The 20936-nt window shown below is 41.0% G+C and overlaps 1 protein-coding gene across 1 annotated transcript in view; it reads right to left on the reverse strand.

Moving 5' to 3' along the window:
• Window positions 1-2723: 2723 nt before the first annotated feature.
• cox10 (cytochrome c oxidase assembly factor heme A:farnesyltransferase COX10) overlaps window positions 2724-20936 on the reverse strand; it is a 35652-nt gene continuing 17439 nt past the window's right edge. Inside the window, exons 5-7 of the mRNA XM_085285121.1 lie at window positions 10292-10362; window positions 6265-6497; window positions 2724-3767 (exon numbers count right to left, since the gene is read on the reverse strand). Coding sequence (XP_085141247.1) covers window positions 3334-3767; window positions 6265-6497; window positions 10292-10362 — 738 coding nt within the window. The 3' untranslated portion in view covers window positions 2724-3333. The remainder of the gene's footprint in view (window positions 3768-6264; window positions 6498-10291; window positions 10363-20936) is intronic.

A 20936-nucleotide genomic window follows, 5' to 3' on the forward strand; every position in this document is an offset into this window, starting at 1 on the left:
TCCAACATGAGTGCTCTCCCGGGCTTTGTTATTCTAATATCCTGCTTCTGACAAAAGCTTGAGAAGCAGAAAATCACGATTTTAATCTGCATTTATTAATCTTTTTTTCGTGTGTTTATTTATTTATTTTACTTTTAAAGAAAGTATGCCATGAAGGTGTCTTTATTAATTTATTCTTGAAAAAAAGTATCCCTCGCATTAATGTAGGCAAACTTTTAAAATATAGTTTGTTTGGAGAGGTTTTTTGGTCATAGTTCAGCCATCTTCCAAACCAAGGCATGCTTTTTATTTTATTTATTTATTTTTTATTATGATTTTGTTTTTTTATCTGAGAACTTCCAAAGCTCAGCAAACTCAGAAAATAAAACGCATCGAGTATCGGAAACATGCATTAAATTTTCATTTTAGAGAAAAAGAGAGGAGAACAGGGACACCGAGTGCTTTTCGATTGGAGATGACTCAAAACAGATCGATGATTTAAACCTCGCGGTATTTTAGCCCCTTTTATGAAACAGCCAACCCACTGATAAACTATTGTGGGGTTTTTTTAATGATTTGTGCAGCCTTCTTTTTCATGCGTGTTATTACACACGAACAAGCACGATTCATTTCCCCCCTAAAGTTTTGACTGCAAGAGTCAAAGCCACGTCGCAACAACGGCCTGAATTGTAATAAGAACTGAAGATAATATAATCATCCCGAGCCCGCAACGTGACGCACAAACAGAGCATTTCTAAGAGCAGATCTATTTTTTTAAAATATATAAATATGAGTAATTTTCCTGGTGGAAAAAAATATGGCATTGCAGTAAAAGGACCTGTTGCTTGTGTTGATGCTCCACGGCGAGTTTATCGTAGCCTACTGAATATTTTCTCCCCATGGCATCAGAGTCACTTTTTACTCTAATAGCATATTCCTGCGAGGACTTTTTGGATGTAGTTTTACTGCGCTGGATGTATAGTTTCACTCTAAATATTTCTTTAGGATTAATGCAGCTATTTGGATTCTGTTTTGCAACAACCAACCTTTGAAAAGAGGCCAGAGGTCATCCTTCATCCTGAGATTTCTGCGCTTGAAGAGTATGAAGAGTCCTGGAATCCGAGCTGTTGCACAGCGTTTCCCTCCTCCTCTGATCCGAGTCTCAGTCTGGATATGAAAGCTTTCTGCACCGGGCTGGACTGCAGATTGCTGCTCAGGGAGTCTCCCCTGTTTACAGATGCATATTTCGCTCTTCACTTTGTTGACTCTGGCATGAAAGCTCCCACTCGCGCTGAACTGGCAAATCACATGAATGATTTAATGGCTGATATCAGCAATGGGGAAGAAGAGAGACCTCCATGTTTTTATGCATGGAGAGGAGTGAAATAAGGGAGAAGAGTACTCATAAAATATTGTTGACTTATAAAATAATAATAGACACAGCCTTTTTGAAGTTTTTCTTCATTCTACATTTGAGTAAATGTGATAAATCTAAAGTTTAAAATGCCCCGTAACATAGGAGTCAGCTTTTATGTACTCTATTATGTAATATAGGAGTCAGCTTTTATGTAAAGTATTATTACTAACAGAAGCTTGTGGTGTCCTTGGAAATCAAATACTTAAAGAGCTGCTCTAGCTTCGCTTTAGACATCTTAATTCTCCTGCTTTGAACAGTCTTTTCTTTTTTTATGTCTACTGTAAGTTTTACCACAATAAAGTCTCCTTAAAACCACCCTCCATTAAAGCTACAGCAATTAAACCCTACAGAACTTACATTATTGGATACAATCAAATATTTGAAATTATATTTAAGGTGACACACAGGAATGAAAAAAAAAAAAAGAGTCGGGCACATATATAATTTTGCTGAGAAACCAATAAAGTTCTTTTAAAATCTAGCTAGTAGGTTTATTTTAATTTTCTGCAATTTTAAATAGCTTCTATACATTTCCTCCTGAGAATGAACTTTCCCTAGATTTTCAGTGGTAATTACTATGATTTAAACAAAACATTTTTCTTTTCCTTTTACCTTAAATCTGAAGAGAAACTCAAAAACTGTTCTATACTCGGAGCAACGGCTGGACATAATAACACAAAAAGCAATAAGACTTCAACTATCTTGCCTGATGGTACAAGGCGAGGTTCACCACTCGATCTCTATATGAACACGTGTAAACCACAACAGGCCATCACTTTGAGCCGTGAGGTTTGGTAAAGACATTCAATCTCCACACAGGTTGTGTGCCCCCTCACCCCACCCCAACTGTAGCAGCTGGCTCAATCGCTCTCCTTCAGCCCTCTGATATGAAACTCTGTATCCGGTCAGGCGCTTTACGAGGATGTCGAGCCGTTTCAGGTCTCTCGGCCACGGCTAAATCCTACAGCCCCCTTTTATGGCAGGAGGATGGCAGCGAGAGGAAGGGGGCACTTGTTTCACCGACTGCGGTGATGGAAATGTAACCAAATACCAAAACTAGGGGTAAAAGGCGGAAGGGGAGCACATGCTGACTGACAGGTGCAGAGGTGGTCTGCTAAATGGAGCTCATTGGAGGGATGGCGATTTGTTCTGAAAGTGAGCATACCCACTAAGGCTTTAATTGAAACCTAAATCCATACATCATGCAGGCAGCAACACCTAACGAGGTGTGCTAGCAGTTCGTGTGTGTTCTTTAAATATGTATAGAGAAACCAACTGCATGCACAGTTATTAACACACAGTAAATGATGACACAAAAGACAGAATCACGATCATGGCGTATTTATTGTCAGAGAGCATTTGCCCTTGTTCCTTACAGGGGTGAAAGCCTTCCCTTTGTTTTGGTGCAGGCAAACCATGTGGAATTAAAGCATCGTGTTAACGAATCGAGACCCATCAGTGTAAAAGCAAAACGCAACAAGGCCTATTAACCGTCAAGTATCAGGGATCAAGTGAAAGTCGAGCAAAAATCGACATAACTGCTATGCTGCAGTTGCCGGATAAACTTTGATTCGTCCTGTTTTTATACACACTGACTGAAAATAAAACATTTCGTTTGATGATTTGATTTTTGCATTTGTACAATTTATACTCTACAGTATGTCAACATCAGTCATGTAAAAGAGAGATCAACTAGTGGGCCCCGTTATAAATAAATACAGAATATATATATAAAGTACACACACATTCAAATGATTACAACCTGATGTAATAATTCAGTGTGTTTTCTGTAATTCAGCTACCGCTTCCAGCTCATGTCCTGATATGAAGTCAGCACCGATCACATTCCCATCCAACTGAAGTAAGACACTAAAGGAGTATTGTGGTTAAAATGAGGGTCCCACAGCTGTCTTTGATGTCATGGGTTATCTATGAAATTAGCTGGCTGGAAATGTGAGGGGTAAAAAGGCCCGAGGTAGAGCGGCGCCCTCCTGATTACTGCTATACTTTTTACAAGTGAGTGCCAGCAGCAGCAGCATGGGCAGGTGCCAGAGGCTGCAAAAGAACAGCTTTCGGGCGCTGCTGCGGTCTCCCTTGTGGTAGAACCGGAAGGCCAGGTAGCTGATGTACAGGTTGATGGGTAAGGAGATGACGGGGAAGGTCCAGGTGGTGACATCCAGCACGGGCGCTAAAGTTGACAGACCGATCAGACCGAGGCTGTGCCGTAGGGCCACCCGCTTGCACATGGCAGGGTGGGTGACGGACATCATTCGATAGCCACCACGGGAGTAGTCTTCCCTCAAGTTCCAGCTGAGGGCGTTGAAGTGGGGAAACTGCCAGCTGTACAGGAAACCACCCAGCAACAAAGCACCTAGACGGAGTGATGGGGGGGGGGGGGGGGGGTGAGAGAGACATGAATGTTTAACTGATGCGGTGCTTATTTAATTCACACTCAGATTACTCAATTGTGGTCAAGGTGTAAAATAAAACCACCTATTTTTAATCTTAAAAAAGCAATAAGAGACAGTACTTCCATGCACTTTATTAGGTACACCTAAATGTACTTCCAAAACACCGGGTGCTACTCCTGTCAGCTAAGAACCGGAAACTGAGACTACAGTTCAAACGGGCTCATCAAAACTGGACATCAGAAGACCGGAAAATGTTGCCTGGTCTGATGAGTCCCAATTACTGTTGTGACATTTAGATGATTGGGTCACAATTTGGAATGAAAGCATAAATCCGCCCTTATTTCAGCTAGACTGGTGGTGGTGGTGGTGGTGTCATGGTGTGGGGATATTTGCTTGGCACACTTTGAACCCCTTTACTACTAAGTGAGAATAGTTTAAATGCTATGGCCTACCTTAGTATTATTGCTGAGCATGTCTAAAGGCCTAAAAGCAAAAATGGGTCCAAACCAGTACTGTATTATTTTTTAATGGCTTTTGCTTAAAATATATAAATAAATAAATAAATACAATTCTCATTTACAAGAAAACAAACATTCAGGCCTACGTCTAAAACAGAAACGAAGCTAACGGTTAATAAAAGAGAACAAAAGTGGTTTCTTTTTCTGCTTAGAGGCAGCTTTTCTCATAAGTATTATTCCATTTTGTCATAATTAGTGAGTCAAACCAGAAGAAGAAGTGCACAAACTGACAGGAAGGGAAAATACTTGATCTAATTCCCTCGCCACAAGACTTTGTTTTAGCGGCAGTGGCTTGTATTTTACATCCTGCACAAGTGTTTAAAAAAATAAAAATAAAAACATAAAAAAACAGACCTGTGGGTCTTTGTGCTTTCTCAGCACAAAACACAGTACAATACAAATTCTCTCTATGAGGTTAAGTCCCGTGATAAAAGAGAGCAACACACCTTTGGTATGACTATGAACGGAAATGAGTGCACTTTACTTTGAGAGGTCACGTAACCCCTTAAATAACTCTGGCCTATTTATTACTTCATGATGAATTACTTCAAACTAAAAGTAAAAAGACAGAAAAAACCCCAATAAGTAGAACAAATGTGAAGACGAACATTTCTAAGACAACAGAGCAGCAACATAACACCACATCTCACAAAGATGTCATAACCGAACACTTGATGTGTCACCAAACATGCTGAATAACCTGCTCGGGTTCCATCTTTCCAACATCTTCATTTAATACCGAATTCATTTGACACTTTGCATTTAAACTCCACACGAACAAAAGCACTAATAATGCTACAGGGGCCCTGGGCATTATGTAAATCGAGCTTTATGTGCTTTAAAATCAGGCCCGGTCTCACACTAAAATAAGTTAGCACAAGAGCACAGCCACATGATCAAATTACCTACTGCAACAAATAATTATTTTCATCAAGATTTATGTAGTTCATGTAATGTTATTAGTATTATGAAGGAAAACTAGCAAAAAGCTATATTTCAGAAGCTCAAATCTGTTGTTTTGGGGCATTCTGGTTTAAATGGATGTAAGTGAAGCTATAATTTTGTCACGACTAAAAAACTTAGAAGACGGCAGTCCGGGAAGCCATGTCTGTGTACTGTATATGCAGCCTTTTTTCCTACAGACTGGCTGAAGACACGAAACAGCACGCGCCTTTAGTTTGGAATAACATGCTGGGTTTGTATCGCATCACAGTTTGGCACGAGTGAAAAGTGAACAGTGACGTTATGACAGTAATACTGAGGCGCAGTATGGGTTTCATTGTGCAGTAAGCCTGCAATTAATCTTTTAATAATTCCTCGATTAATTATTTAGTTATATCAAATGTCCCATAATTGGGGGGCGGCATTATACTTGAGATGTTTTCAAATGACTTGTTCCATCCTGTTCAGCTGTCTAAAACCAGAACATATTTGATTTACAATGATATAGAGCAGAGATCTGCAGTAAATCGAAATCACATTTGAAGAGCTGTGTGTGCAGCAGATATTTGGCATCTGTGTTTGATAAATCTATTCAAGCTGCAGGTTTTCCTACAACTAACTTTAAAATGTCTACACTAGTATCAAAAATACAGATGCGACCTTTGACCTCGACTAAGTGACGGGATCAGAAGACTCGCTTATGCTGTTAGAGCATGTCGGACGACAAATCAATACGTGATGAAATATCTGCAGAGAGGAGTGGTCTCTATAGGCTTGCAACGCGTCCCTTCATTCGGGGACATAACAGTGTAATTTTGAATATTACAACTATGTGAATCATATTTTCTGGGCTTCTTCTGGAGTCTCCAGATTTCACCCCAACTGAACACCTATGGGAAAGGTTGTAATAACAGCACCTTAAAAATGATAATATGGGTGTTATTTAAGAAGGGTAAATATGTAAGAAGCTCAGAACAGTACAATGCTACATTCATACCTGGCTCCAGACAACCTGTGGCCGCAGTCCAGCCCATCACAGGAGGTATCGCCCCCACAACGGCACCCACCCACGTGTTGGTGATGCTGAGTCTCTTGAGCGGTGTGTAGCAACAGGTGTAGAGAAAGATGTTGAGGGCGCCCAGGAAGCCTGTCAAGGGGTTTACTGCCAGCGTGAGCAGAGCGACTCCTGGCACTCCACAGGCCAGAGCAAAGGACACTGCGTGGAGGGGGCTGATATAAGGAAGGGAGACAAACAGAGAGGGAGTCAGCTATATCGACTATACAAAGCTCAGGTGAAAGCATGGGAACAGTGTGCTGATAATGTTTCCTAGGTCTTTCTAACAGACACCAGATAAGACAATAATAGCTTCAAATGTTCAGTACAGACACACGCAGACCCGTGGGGGCCAGCAGTCAGCAGCCGAGCATGGCTGAGTCTCAAAACGGGAGGCATGGAGGACACTCATCTGATAAGAGTTTGTCAGGGATAAAAGTAGCGCCGCAAGATGAAGAGCATGTGCACGCACCAGAGATCAAAACTAGCTGAAGGAAACCACTGTGGCTCAGGCTTTTAGCTGGATGAAGGCTTCCTCCTCCTCTTCCTTCACCCCTCATCTTTAACTGAAAGCAGCGATGGCAACGTCTGGTTCAAATTCACCAGTAAATGCTTCATAAATTAAAGAGGGAGGAGATTAAAATCTTGACCAAGCGCAGGCCTTTTTCTTCAGAAAGCAAACGGGGCTTTTATTTTGGTGGTGTGGCCATACAGGGGGATTGGAGCATTAATGTGATTAGTGGTGTTATGTCTTTTTTATGTGGGCTGAGATGGGGCCGTGCAGGCTGGCTTTGGGCAGCTGACAGCCTGGCTCTGGGCTGGCTCAGTGGGGGTCAGGGAAGGGAGTGCGTCACATGGCCTGAGGTGGGTTTAGTGTCCTTTGCTTACAGCTCGACACAGCCGCAGTCATAACGTCAGGCTCTTAATGTCAATACAGAAAGCCCAACAGGTTTCCTTTTGGTTAGACCACAATCAAGGTCATGGATCCAAATGTAAAACACCCATAAGGTTGAAGAAACAAGATGAATCTACTTAAAGCCCTGTAATCTGTGAAGCACTCAAACGGTCAGAGAGCGCAAAGTAAACTGTGGAAAGCAAACCTTCTCTATTCAAGCCTGACCAGAAATAAAGCGGCTTGAGGGGCTGGTGTAAAACTGGAAACTGAATACAGATTTATGGAACCTTCTAAGACTCAACACCACTCACATATTACTAAAAATAGCCTACTGATCCACTGACATGAAATCTGCCACAAAAATCTCAAGAAAACATTCAAAACCTGTTTTTCTTACTCGTTTTGTTGAAATTTACACACAAAAACTGAATATTTAGTTGAAAAAGCACTGAGGGTGACTACGCTTCAGTTACCTTGCATTTTACTAGCATTTAAATAAATGTAATACTGTATACTGTTCTGTAAATATGATTAAATTACTCAAAGTTTAGTTCACGTTACTGAAATAGTTGTTTGATAAAATCTGTTGGTAAAACTGAGATGCATTGATGGCTTTATAAAAGCTAGTAAGTATTGTTTGACGTCCTGGTCACTTGCTTGTCCAACAACACTTAAAACTATTGAAAACATTTATAAAAGAAGTTTAAAAATACTTGACAAAAAACAGACTTCCCACCACCACTGTCATGTGTTAAAAAAACATAAATTACTGAACTTCAATAACTTAGTGAAACTTAAAAGAGTGTGTTTAATATATAAAGTCTTACACTCCCTTGCTCCACCACCACTAAAGCAGTTCATTAGGCATAAAGAAAGCTCAGACAGGACCACTCGAGCTTCAATCCGAGGAGACTTGTTTATACCCCACAGACGGACAGCATTTGGGCAGAACGTCCTCTCTGTTAAGGGAGGCCATCTGTGGAACAGTCTTCCTCAACCCATTAGAGAATGCTCTACACTCAATTTGTTTAAGGCAAAGGTTAAAAACTGGTTATGGACAAATCAAGTGTGTGATCATGTATGAGTTGTATAGTTTTAATGTTTTATTTGGGAACAGAATGGTGTGTATGTGTAAGTTTGGTGATGGAGTTTTTATTATGAATGAATGATGAATTTTTATGAATTATTATGTCTATTTTTTATGCTTAAGGACAACAGATGGAAATTAGCCCTTGGCTATAATCTGGTATCTTTGCATTCATGTAATTTTTTTTTACATTTATGTTCATTAACATGCACTGTCCTAAATAAATAAATAAATAAATAAATAAATAAATAAGTAGTCTCAGATCCATTAAAACTTTGAACTTTGAAACTCTGAAATCCCACTCTGACTTAAGTATGTGCTGATTTCCACACTGTAACCAACTCTGGTTGTAACAGTTGCAATCTGAATTGCTCTCCTTAGAGATACTCAAAATGATCTACTGCCTCACCACATCTGGAAGCCTCAAATTTGACAAGACCACAACTAAGAGAGGGTGACTGTCATTCACATTTCCAAAAAGAAAAAAAAAAGGTGGGAAAGATGATATACTAGTATTGTCCTGATGTAACACAACAAACTACATCCAACACTGACATCACACTAGGCGGAGCAGGTTTTGCAGTAAGGACAAACAAAGCTGGGTAACACAATTTAACTCATACAAAGCGCTTTCCTAAAGGCAACACAGAGATGTGTAAAATGTGCCTTCCTGATGGCTTGTTTGACAGGACAGTCCGGCCTGCAATCTGCTCTCTGTCTCCACACGAGATTGTATGTGTGAATGAGGAGAAGGGAGACGTGCTAGAAACAATGAGCAAGAGATGCAGCTATTTTGTGAATCTCAGAGACAGACGTACACCTCCTCTTGTCAAACGAAGGCTAAAAGCCAGAGAAGAGAGGCTGTGTTTAGACAGAGGGAGAGCACTTCCAATAACCACCTCAGCAGCACCAGTACACTTTTAAACAGCATGTCAATGGAGAATTCCTTAAACTGGGATGAGATAGCTGTGGTGTGGGTGAAGAACCAGTCATGGTACTAACAGAATCTTTAGTTAAACAAAAAAAAAAAAGATCGTGTGGACATTCAGTCTATATTTAGAGAGCTGCACATCAACAGGTTGCTTTATTTCTTGGGGAGCTGTTCATCCTGTAAGAATGAACGGCAAATGAGGCAATTTCCTGGCAATGATAATGGTTGAAGAAGACCTGTAGTCTGTTTGGGTTTATGCATCAGTGAAAATCCATGTGTTTGCCTGCTGCTTAAAGGTGCTAGTCTTTCAAAAGGGGCAAGCAGAGACCAGCATATCCAGTCACTGAGTAAGATTTGTAGGAGCGTGGCAATCCACATAGTTCACTGAGCACCAAAACAGAGGTTATCTGATATCTAAAGAGCAGAGGTAGCACAGTGAGGGTGGTTAGGTAACCTACACCTCATCTCAACCTCATCACCCTCCTTTCCAACCTGCTGACAAGTTCAAATTACACCTGACAGGTGGAGAGCAGAGGCTCATCAGTGCTGGCATGCATTTCTCTTCCTGGCAGCTAAGGTCTCTCTACATAACAGCTATTGCTCTGGTTCAACACCACAATAACTCAAAAAGGAAAGCTGGAACTGAAAGGTGTAAATTAATATGTGCTACTGTTTTATTTAAGCAGTAATCATCATATCGCCTGCAAGTGCGCAGAGGCTCTGACATCACAAGCTGCTAGATCACGTTTCACCCCAGGAAAAGTATCCAGCTAAGGCACAAGGTAAGGATCAGGTCAGTGAGCAAGAAAACAGTAACACACTTTGTCTTTCACCCAGTGAGATGTACAAGAGTTAGTCAGGGTGGCTGAGCAGCTGTCACACAGTGTCGCTGCACTAAACTCAACCCAAACTCGTGGTGAAGCTGGTGCACTTCACTCCTCATGTGCATTCTCTGGCAATTTGTTTTACAGTCTTTCTAAAAGGATAAAACGTACCGATGGTAGTTCTATACCAAATCAATCATACAGTGTTTAATATGCAGGAAGGAAAATATTACCTGATCTGTCCTCTGACGAGAGGACGGTTCTTTGTTCTGTTCATGTTGGAGTCAAAGGGCACCTCGAAGTACTGTGGAGACAGAAGAACAAGTGGGTTAGTGCAGGAAAGTGACAGTCAAGTTCCAGATACAAGACACCAGACAAGAAGAAACAAGGAGGAGCTGTCCTGTGAGACATTATCTTCTGTACGGCATGCAGCGGAGAATATTTATCAGTCTATGAAATGAGAACTTTTGCAAAATGTTTAAGGTAAATTCTTGCACACTTTCTACACTGCAATTCAAAAGATGCAGTTTGTCAAATTAAAATGAGTTTTCAATATATTGTTGAGATGCAAAGGTTGGGCTGAGACCCAGACAAACATGTTTTTATTTGTTTTTTAATTCAAACATTATGCAGATGCAAAAAGGAGAAAAAAAAAAGCCTAAACCCCATACTGGCTAAGCTTTCACAGAAATGTACATAATATAGTGTGCCTCATAGAGCAAACATGGGAGACTTTCACTGTTACTGCCAATGTCAGCCTTTCTACTGCAGCATAGGAACAGAACCGATATGATGGGACCCGCTTTATGTACGGTCATAGCAACTCTCTGAATCGAAAGCTCACACTGCATTTTAAGAGTAAATGGACTGGAGGTGGAAGGTGGAGGCAGTGAGCTAGCTGTTGGGTGGGAGGTGGTAGTGGTGGGAGTGTTCTGGGATACAACTATGTGAAAAACTACTTATACTCCCGTTTTATGATCTGCTCTGGAGGAGTAAGCTTCAAAGTGCTCCCATGAGATTGGCAATGTGTGACTAAAACGCAAACATATGGGGTGCTTAAATGCAGGAACTGGCTAATCTGTGTGTGCGCGTATCTGTGTGCAAGTGAGAAAATGAACATACGTGTGTGTTTCTTGTCTGATAAAGCATCTGACTAACGAAAAAAGCAGATAAAGCATGTGAACTATGGAATATCGACGTCCATCTCTCCTGATATATGTTTCACATAAAATATCTAATAAACAGATAATCCACTTTTCTCATCTTAAACCCCAGTTACCAAATTTACTGCAGTCATTAAAATCATATCATAAAAAACATTGGAGGAATGTGCCACCATTGGTATCATATAGATTTTCTTTTCTAATATCATTAGGGAGTGGGCCACACCATCAATCTCTGATACAGAAGATCTCTCATAATAGACGACTATAATTTGGAGTAAAAAACACTGATGGAAAGATCAAACATCTTTGTGGTCCCCTTACATCAGTTTGCACTATGTTTGGTGTTGGGAGGCACACTAAGCCATTCAGATGAGGGCTGCGAAATGCTACACACATGTCAAATAGTACAATATAATACAAGTACTTAATTTCGCCTGTTTGCACATGATACAGCTATTCTTTAGTCACAATTTTACATCCCATCTCAAGATAAAAGAACAAAACTGGAACTGAGGGTAAAGTTTAGCTCCTTATTTGGATGCAGTTACTGCTAAAATTGCAATGCAATAAAACTGTCCAATAAAAACGTTTAACAGTCAAGAACAAGTTTCTTACACTTGGATTAGGCCTAGTCTGAAACTCAAAAAAAGGGACTTGGACTATGCTTAATCCATGTCTGGGAAACTGAGCCTATAATTAATAATAATCCATCTTCATGCACTCAAAAGAAAACTTCTGTCTTCTGTTTTCCATCTTTGTTTCAGCTTTACTGGTCTGCTTGGTTTTGGACTGTACTAGGCTATGGCACAGCTGCGTATGCTGCTGTAGGACCCGAAGGCCCAGGCCAAGGTGTTAATTCTATTTCCTGGGTCAGGAAATGCGTCAGGTCAGGGGCCGCATGAGAGAGAAATGCACTTTGCGGCCAGGCTAGAACATAACAGGACTGAAGCTGGCCTCAGGCAGGCCCAGGGCCAAGCTCACTGCAACACTGCTCACATAAAAAGGACCCACTTAGTTTCCAATAACATCATCCCACTTGGTTTAAAAAAAAGAAAAAAAAGCACAAATTCTGTGCACAACAGGACTGTCTTTTGTTCAGCCACAGGCGTAACAACACACCTGTACTGTACATATGAAGTGAAGTAAATTATCTCTCTCCCGTTGCTTGGATCATGCTGTCGTGCGCATTTGCAGAGACTGATACGTAAATGTCACGCGGCCGATCCTGTTCCGTGAGCCGTGTTGTCATTTCACAGTTTGTCCAGTCCTGCTCGTGTTCCTCCCTCTCTGCCTTTTAAGTCGAATTGCCTCATCTGGTTCGCATTAGCGGCCTTCACAACCCATGTCATTATTTCCGCCCAACATCGCCATGTGTTACAGTGGTGGCATTAAAATAACTGGGCCAGTTGTGTTTTGTGTGTGTGCACGTGTGCTGCTACAGGTAGGTCCCGAGTTTGTAATGATTTGTAATTGTTGACAGGTCTTCAACTACACCGAGACCTTGATTGTGTAATTAACTGACTGTGGATGACGGTTATAGCATTTAGAAACCGTTTCAAACTCCACTTTAAGACCAGAGTAGGGTTTATATTTAAAAATAAAAATGTGTTTAGTGGCGAGATATATAAAAATACCCTGCTTTGAATAAAAATGTATGCCCCCCAGATTAAAAAAAAAAAAAAAAAAAAGTGAAAAGAAGAGTGTTGATTGTTGTGACAAGGTTTGGAAAGGACTTTGATAGCCTCTTTTTATTTTTGGTATGAGCAATATGCTAATGCATAAAGTACATTTTGAGCTGTGATGCATGTGGACAAAGCCTCAGAAGAAGATATAAACAGATCTTTGAGTTTTTGGGGGATTTTTTTGTTTGTTTTTAACCTCATGCAGCTCTGCTCACATCACTCACTGATACACTATGACGTCTAATTGAAACGGATGGTTTCTGTTTATTTTAAGAGCGCCACTGTTCACTCATCATTCATTTCCTGACAATGCTGAACAGTGTAGGAAAATAGGCCATTTATAATAATCTGCGTAGCTGCAACAAACAAACTGCATCTTTAGCTCCAGCTAAAGAAATGACTAAACTGACAACATTTCCAACCCTATGGATCAGCTTAGGGATATACAATAAAAGACTGGTGTAGGACCGGAAGCTATGGACATGAGTGCTGCTTTCAATTATGAACGCACACGCACACACAAAACCCCTAACTGTAGGGACAATTATCTGCCAGACGATGAGGATGGAGAGCAGGAGAGACCAAAGAGAAAAAAGGCAAAGGAGAGGGGGTGTTCAGCTGCCAGATCCTTTGAGCTATCAAAGACAGAACGTGATCCACCGCCAACCACCAGGGCTCAATTGATAACAGGCTTGGGGGAGGCATTTCCTATTCTTGTGCAGAAGTGTATCTGTTTGATGACTGTAATTTAAACACTCAGGCAGCATAATTTAAGGCCATATTTTAACAAAATGTGCAAAAAAAAATCCTTTCATGAAGTTGGCCTGTAAAACAATTAAGAAGAATGAACAACAGAAGACAAATTTAGATGTTAACTGACCGCTTACACATCTCTGATCTGAAAGCAAAAACAACAATAGGAAGTGCAGCGATGGTTAAGAGAGGAGTGCTACAGTAAGTACACTCTGTTTACTCAGGAGGCAAAAGTGTGCCTAAACACAGACACAGGGCGAAAAGACACAACTAAGCAGCTGTATGGCTTTGGCTCACAGAAACATCAGCTGGCCATCAACAGCGTCTCCCTCTCTTGTTCTGGCGAAAAAAACCCAGGTGCACGGGTAAGCCCAACAATCGCAAGTCATCACTTGTCAAGACTGTCACCTGTTTGCGCACTGCAGTTGAATAGCAGAGTCAAACATCCACAGGGGTGGGTGGTGCTCCGCTGCATGCGAGCCAAGTCTACTTTTAAAAAAAAAAGAAGAGAAAAGCATCAGAGCTTTTAAAAGCCCTTTCAGCACCAACTGTGAACTGTCTCTGATCAGCCACTTGACAAACAAGCAGCCAAAGATTTACATAGATTAAGCTTTCCTCAGAAGTCAATTCAATGTTTCTGGCAGACGTTCGTGATGTTTGGAAGTCAAATGAAAGAAAAGAAAAAAAGCAGACAGGGCATGCGACCTGACTAGTCACAACACTAAACAATGGTATGGAAGATCAAGGTTATTTCAAGGGGTTTCCACTTCTAGCGAATGAGCTGTGCTGTCACAAAAAATGCAACTGAGAGGCAAATAAAGTGGCTTGGAACTATTTGAGTAATGCTCTAATTTTACACTGCTTCCCTGAAAAACCTGTTATACACTGCCAAAGTACTTATTAGTACTGCAAAGATGAGCCTTTTGTGAATGTCTGTGAGGACAGCAAAGCCTCGATACAGATGGGTTGTTGGTGGTTTATAAGTGGTTGGAAAAAAAAGGTAAATGAAATGATTCCTCTATATAGCACTTTTCTACTCTACTTGAGCACTCCAAGTGCTTTATACAACATGCCATTCACCATTCACACAAGCACTTCTATCTAAGCGCTTTCTTTCCAACATTCACACACATTCATACTTGGAGTTCAGTGTCTTGCCCAAGGATACTTTATGCATGCAGACTGCATCAGCCAAAGATCAAACCACCAACCTTCCGATTAGTAGATAACCTGCTCTACTTCCTGAGCCACAGCCCGAGGTGGCAAAGGAGACACACCACAAGAGACAACTGTCCTAATATGAATTCAGCTACACATGTTCAGCTAGAGAAAAGATTTGTGTCCAGAAAATGTAAATGCAGGATTTTCTTTAATGCTAAAAAAAAAAAAAAAAAAAAAAAAAAAAAAACTGCTTGAGAAGCGCAGCACTTTTAATATTTGCGTCACCTTAGGGCATCTCCCTTACTCCATTTCTGTATATAGCAGTATTTAGATCACACTATCTGCAGTGAAAGGGAAAGATAAAAATGTCTTCCGGAGTCTGGAATGCTGCATATGAACAGCTGGCAGATGTGTCTGAGGCTCTTCATGTGATCAATGGCGCTAGACGAGCTTGTCTGATTAAAAACAAAAAGCTCTGATTGCTTTCCCTCGTTACACGTATGTGTTCAGAATTAGACTATTAGCTTTAGCCTTCTAACAGCATGCAACTACCTGAAATGAAACATCCCATAATTCTTAGCTTTCTGAAATCCAGCCGCACTCAGTGCTGCTGTATAGTGTAGTCTCTTCCCACGCACCACTTTAAAGACTGCAGTACTCTGTCTGGCCAAAGCGTGGATCACGTCTCCCTTTCAGCTGTGTGCTGAACCCACACCTCTTCCAGCTCTCTTTATAGTGGTCTGTGTGGAGCTGTTGGCAGCGGTTCAGCTGGCACAGCATCCCTCTTGATTAATGGGCCGAGTGTGGGACAGTGAAGCGCTAAACTGTCCCCATGTTAATCAGCCAATTAATGCCGGGCAGAGCTGCATTACCTCTGCCCTGCCGATAATCAGTCCCGTTGCCTGTGAAGATATGGGCAGGATCTGGGAAATCTTACTGCAGGGCAGAGGCATGCTGTACTCAGTGCCTGGAGCATGAAGAAGGATGGAGTGCTGCAACTTTAACAAAAAGAAAGAAAGAAAGGAAATGCAGGGGATTTTTCATACATGTTTTTCTTCTAATTCATTTGATCAAAGGAGGGTTTGACAGCTGCTGCTTTGCCTCCAGAAGGAAAGTTTTTGCTGCACAACTAAAGATGAATGAGTTATCCATTTCTGTTGTGCGCAGGAGACCGGTTTAAGCTGCTAGGACCCAGCATTGTGGGAATATGGGTTTAGAAGTGATGCCATAGTTCATCTTACTTTCCCTGCGTGTCATAAACTATCAATATTTTCATCTTTTACACTGTATTATGACTAGGCCACAGTGCCTCCTAGTGTGAAGGAGGGCTCAGATTACAAGACTGACTCTTGCGGGGAGACGTTGAAGAGGAGAAAACCTTTGGGATTAAAGCATCCACTCTCACAAACAGATTTCAGAAAGAGTGCATAGCACCCAAGATCAGTAAACTTGCGATTTTAGTGATACGTTCAGATCATTAAAATATTATACAATGTAAAATCCTTAAACTTGGACTTACGGCTCTATCCTTTGATGAATTTCCCAGTAGTTTTCCAAGTAGAAAAGTAGGAAGGGGTCGGTATAATTTCTCACAGAACTAGATATTGACCACGCTGGGTGAGATCCTTACTTTCACTCTACAGTACACACACCTATGCAAACAAGGGGAATGCCTTTGGAAAGCTGGCCAGCCATATCGCTAGTCTCAGCTTGATAAGTTAACATTCTTACTAATGAGGGTATTTCAGTCCATTTTCTGATTACCATTAACTTTGGGCACACTTGACTGCTTTCTATTCAGTCTCACAAAGTGTGGGAAAATAAAATAGTGAAAGCTGAATTCATAGAACTGGGGTGTGTGTGTGTGTGTGTGTGTGGGGGGGGGGGGGGGGGGGGGGGGTCTTGTTTAAAAAGAAATAAACAGTCCTTTCCGCCATCAGTGTGCATTTGGAAGTAACTGTGAGGGTGTGACTGACATGACATGCAGTTTGAAAGCCTCTCAACAGTTCGGGTGCAGTTGAAAAAGAGACATGTGCATGACCATGTGTATGTTTGAGAGAATGTGAGTGTTTAGATTTTTCGTCCGCAGCTGTGTCTGACCACAGGAAGACTGGAATGAGTGTGAATGGGTGTTCGTGTGTGTGTGTGCGTGCCTGCTTCAATATGGCTCAGATACGGCTCGATCTGGAAGAAATACTATGGCGTTATTTTTGTGCCACTATTCTGAGCGCACGTAAAAAAAATTTGCAGGTGCAAGTGTTGCATTTTGAGGAGAAATTTATTTTGAGCGAAGAAAAGCTGAATTTGAGTGAACAAAATTCATTGCTGCGTGCAAAAAATGTATTTCAGTGTTTGCTATTATCCACACACACAATAGCAGCCCCTCTCGCTCAGTTTTTGCACTTGCGCTCGCTCGCAACGTGTCGCTCGCGCGCTCAACATTTCAGCCCGTGCGCGCTCAACTCGTTCTGTACACCGTTATATTTGTGCCACAAAACCAGCCAATCAAAGACTTGGATGCAAAAAAAATCTGATTGGCTGTTTTCGTCTCCAACCAGCTCGAAATGACGAAATGCAATATCCCAGAATCCATTTCGTCCAAAACTCAAACGAGGCAGTGGCGGAGGAACACAGAGTGGCAGAGTTTGAAATATTACTCTTTGTGGGTCACAAAATAAACTTTTAAGATATTTTCATGCGAGAATGGTGCTGTGTAAACTTCTAATATCTGCTCGATTTATCAAGACATCACATATTTGCATAAGTGCTCTAACGTTTTTGGAGATGCCTGTTACCCACCAGCTGACCGAATACCTGGACTGGCCATTGGGCATTTACCCGGCATTTGCCCGGTGGGCCAATGGTGATTTTTCATTTTTAGGTTAGTTTGTTTGTTTTTGTAATGGTATAAACAATGAAAGGTGGTGGATTAGCCAGCTGGTAATAATCAACTCTGGGCTGGACCAATTACAATACTCAATCCGTATTGAGGGGAAAAGACTTCAGCGAGAATAAAAAAGACACAAAGCTGGAGTTATTCTGTGTCTTAGCTGCCTCTTCTCTCCTCATTCTCCCTCCCTCTCCTGTTGCTACTTCAATCATGAAACTGATCAATGATCAGCTGATCGTCTCTCTTGTTTGTTTATCTCCCACTTTGCGCCAGAAACCGGAAACCAGCGGATGTTGCGCTAAACAACAACAGCAGCACGTTCAAAATTGATCAGCTGTTGTTAGAATTTATTTAAAATTAATTTCTAGTATCAGCTGATGTTTGCTGGAGCCACAGCTGTAAAGCTGGAAACATGAAGGTGATACAAATCATACATATATACCAACAAAACAGTGTACATCACTGTCACAACAGCGTTTGTTTTCGTTCAAAGGCTTTATGGTTTTTCCAATAATACCTGGTGGTGTAGTCGGTGATTTTTTTGTCAGTTCAGCCTTATATATTATGTTTAACCCGAGTTCCCACCCGGTCAGCTGGTGGGTAACAGGCATCTCCGAAAACGTTGGAGCACTTATGCAAATATGTGATGTCTTGATAAATCGAGCAGATATTTGAAGTTCACACAGCTACATTCTAACATGAAAATATCTTAAAAGTTTATTTTGTGTCCCAGAAAGAGTAATATTTCAAACTCCGCCACTCTGTGTTCCTCCGCCACTGCCTCGTTTGAGCTTTGGACGAAATGGATTCTGGGATATTGCATTTCGTCCTTTCGAGCTGATTGGAGACAAAAACAGCCAATCAGATTTTTTTTGCATCCAAGTCTGTGATTGGCTGGTTTTGTGGCACAAATATAACGGTGTACAGAACGAGTTGAGCGTGCACGGGCAGAAATGTTGAGAGCGTGAGCGACACATTGCGAGCGCAAATACAAAAACTGAGTGAGAGGGGCTGCTATTGTGCGTGTGTATATGGATAATAGCAAACACGGATATACATTTTTTGCATGCAGCAATGAATTTTGTTCACTCAAATTCAGCTTTTCTTCGCTCAAAATAAATTTCTCCTCAAAATGCAACACTTGCACCTGCAAACCTTTTTTACGTGCGCTCAGAATAGTGGCACAAAAATAACGCCATAAAATACATGCTAGGAAAATAGAATAGGGAACGGACACATATGAAAGCCCTCGCTCTTCTCTAAAACATGACAGAAGCCATCACCGCCTCTGATAGATTTGTATTTGTGGCAGTGACCTGTGGTAAAATCCATTCTTCATCTCTAGACAGGCTCATTCAACAAGCCTTTCAAATCAAAATGAGGACGAGAAGAAGACAAGGCTGGGTATAGACCTTTATTTACAGCCGTACTTCCCTATTTACCCATAGCACTGTGGGTGGAAGATGATACGGGTTTTAAAGAAAAACTTAAAACTGGTCACATTTGTGAAGAAAAGGCAGGATGTATATATATATTTTTAGTCTTTTATACATTTCTTTTTATCTTTGTTGGAATAGAACTTTGGAAAGAGGACAAGAAAGGTGAGAGGAAGAGCAGGGGAAAGACAGGGCCGGGCTGGAACCCAGGCCTCTACATTCACCTTACAGCGTATAGGTTGACAGCTATACCTAGTTAGCCATACCAGCGTCAATATGTTTAGCATAACTCAACTGCTACATACGTGCTTATAAACCACAAAAAGTTGTGGTTGTCAGTCTTAGATAACATCTGGCAGCCCCCCCTTTTCAGTTTGACATTTCTAAAGCGACAGGAAACACAATAGGAAAAAGCTGAACTATGTGTATTTGGAGGCAGAACATATGCAGATACACGCAATGCAAGGGATCTGACAGTAAACAGTGGCAAAAAGCAGCGGGACTAAATTATTTATCCGTGAGTGACAATCTTGTTTGCTGGAGCAAATAGGAGGAGAGCGTGTAAACAGGGTAACAAAGTTCCTGTCAGAGTCTGTCCTCCTCCACTGCCAGAGCTTTACCCCCGAGACCCATCCCTTCTCACTGTGTCTCTCTATCTGTGCCTCCTCATCTCCCTCACTATCCTCTCAAGTGGAAAAGCAACCAGTTAGCATCTTGATGGGTTAGAAGTGAGCTGTCAACTATCTGTCCTGTGAAAGCAACAAATATTCTTCCTGTCAGGATGTGGCACAACACAACTTGTAGAGTCTATGAGCCCTAGCACAGGTTCTCAAGGAGAAGTTAAAATCATGACTGCAAAAATGTGTCTAATTGTCTAACTGTCATCGAATTATCAGCAAATGTCAATTTACAGGCTTTAATTTTTACTAGGAAAGGGGGTTTAACATGTCAACTGGTACACAATATAAAGAAACCCTAGAATGAATGCTGCATAAACACTTGGCTGCAACAACTACAAAGCTGGTTAACCAAACAGACAGTATATCTGCTCATCAGCATTCAATTTTAGTCTTTTAAACTAATTTAAATGCTGTTTTTTTCCCAAAAAATCTGTCAGTATGTCCACGTGAGACAACCAGTCACTAATTAGGTGTCATACAGTAAAAGGCCAGATATGAAACTACTGTGCCTGACTCAACAATTGATTTGAATTTGAAAAAAAAAAACACAATAGCATTAAAGAGCACAGAGTATGGATAATAAATGAAGCTGTGTTCAACATAAACACCTTTTTTTCCAACTCTGCTCCAAGCTATCTCAATGACCATATAGTTCATCTACAGACTAACTTAGTTAAGCTACTTGTTAAATTAGTTCTGCGATCATTGTGTGAAACAACTGAGGCATGAATGGGATCAGCTAAAACACTTGCTAATCTTCTCATTTAAACCATGGGTGGTATATTGAAGTATTTTAGTGATACTTTAATGTAAAAACACTGTCTCTCAAAATTACTTGCTATTCAAGGTTAACTTACTTCAAAGGTGAACTGATAAATGGAAACTCCATCACTATCTGAGGGCCAGCAGATGGCCAATCAATTTGCCAAGTATTCCTTTTTTACTAGCCCTGGGCCACTAAACCAATGGTTAAGTTAAAAACTGTAAGTCAATACCTATCATTAAAACCATAATGTTGAATAATAGTATTAATAAAATCCCAATGACACATTTAAAAAAGTGCCATTATGATTGTATGCTGGTGAAAATCAGACCCATATTTCCCCTACT

This window comes from Mchenga conophoros, linkage group LG8 (genome assembly GCF_057382185.1).
Source record: "Mchenga conophoros isolate Kocher_MC1m ecotype Shallow Benthic linkage group LG8, M_conophoros_male_GT1.1, whole genome shotgun sequence".
Taxonomy (NCBI): Eukaryota; Metazoa; Chordata; class Actinopteri; order Cichliformes; family Cichlidae; genus Mchenga; species Mchenga conophoros.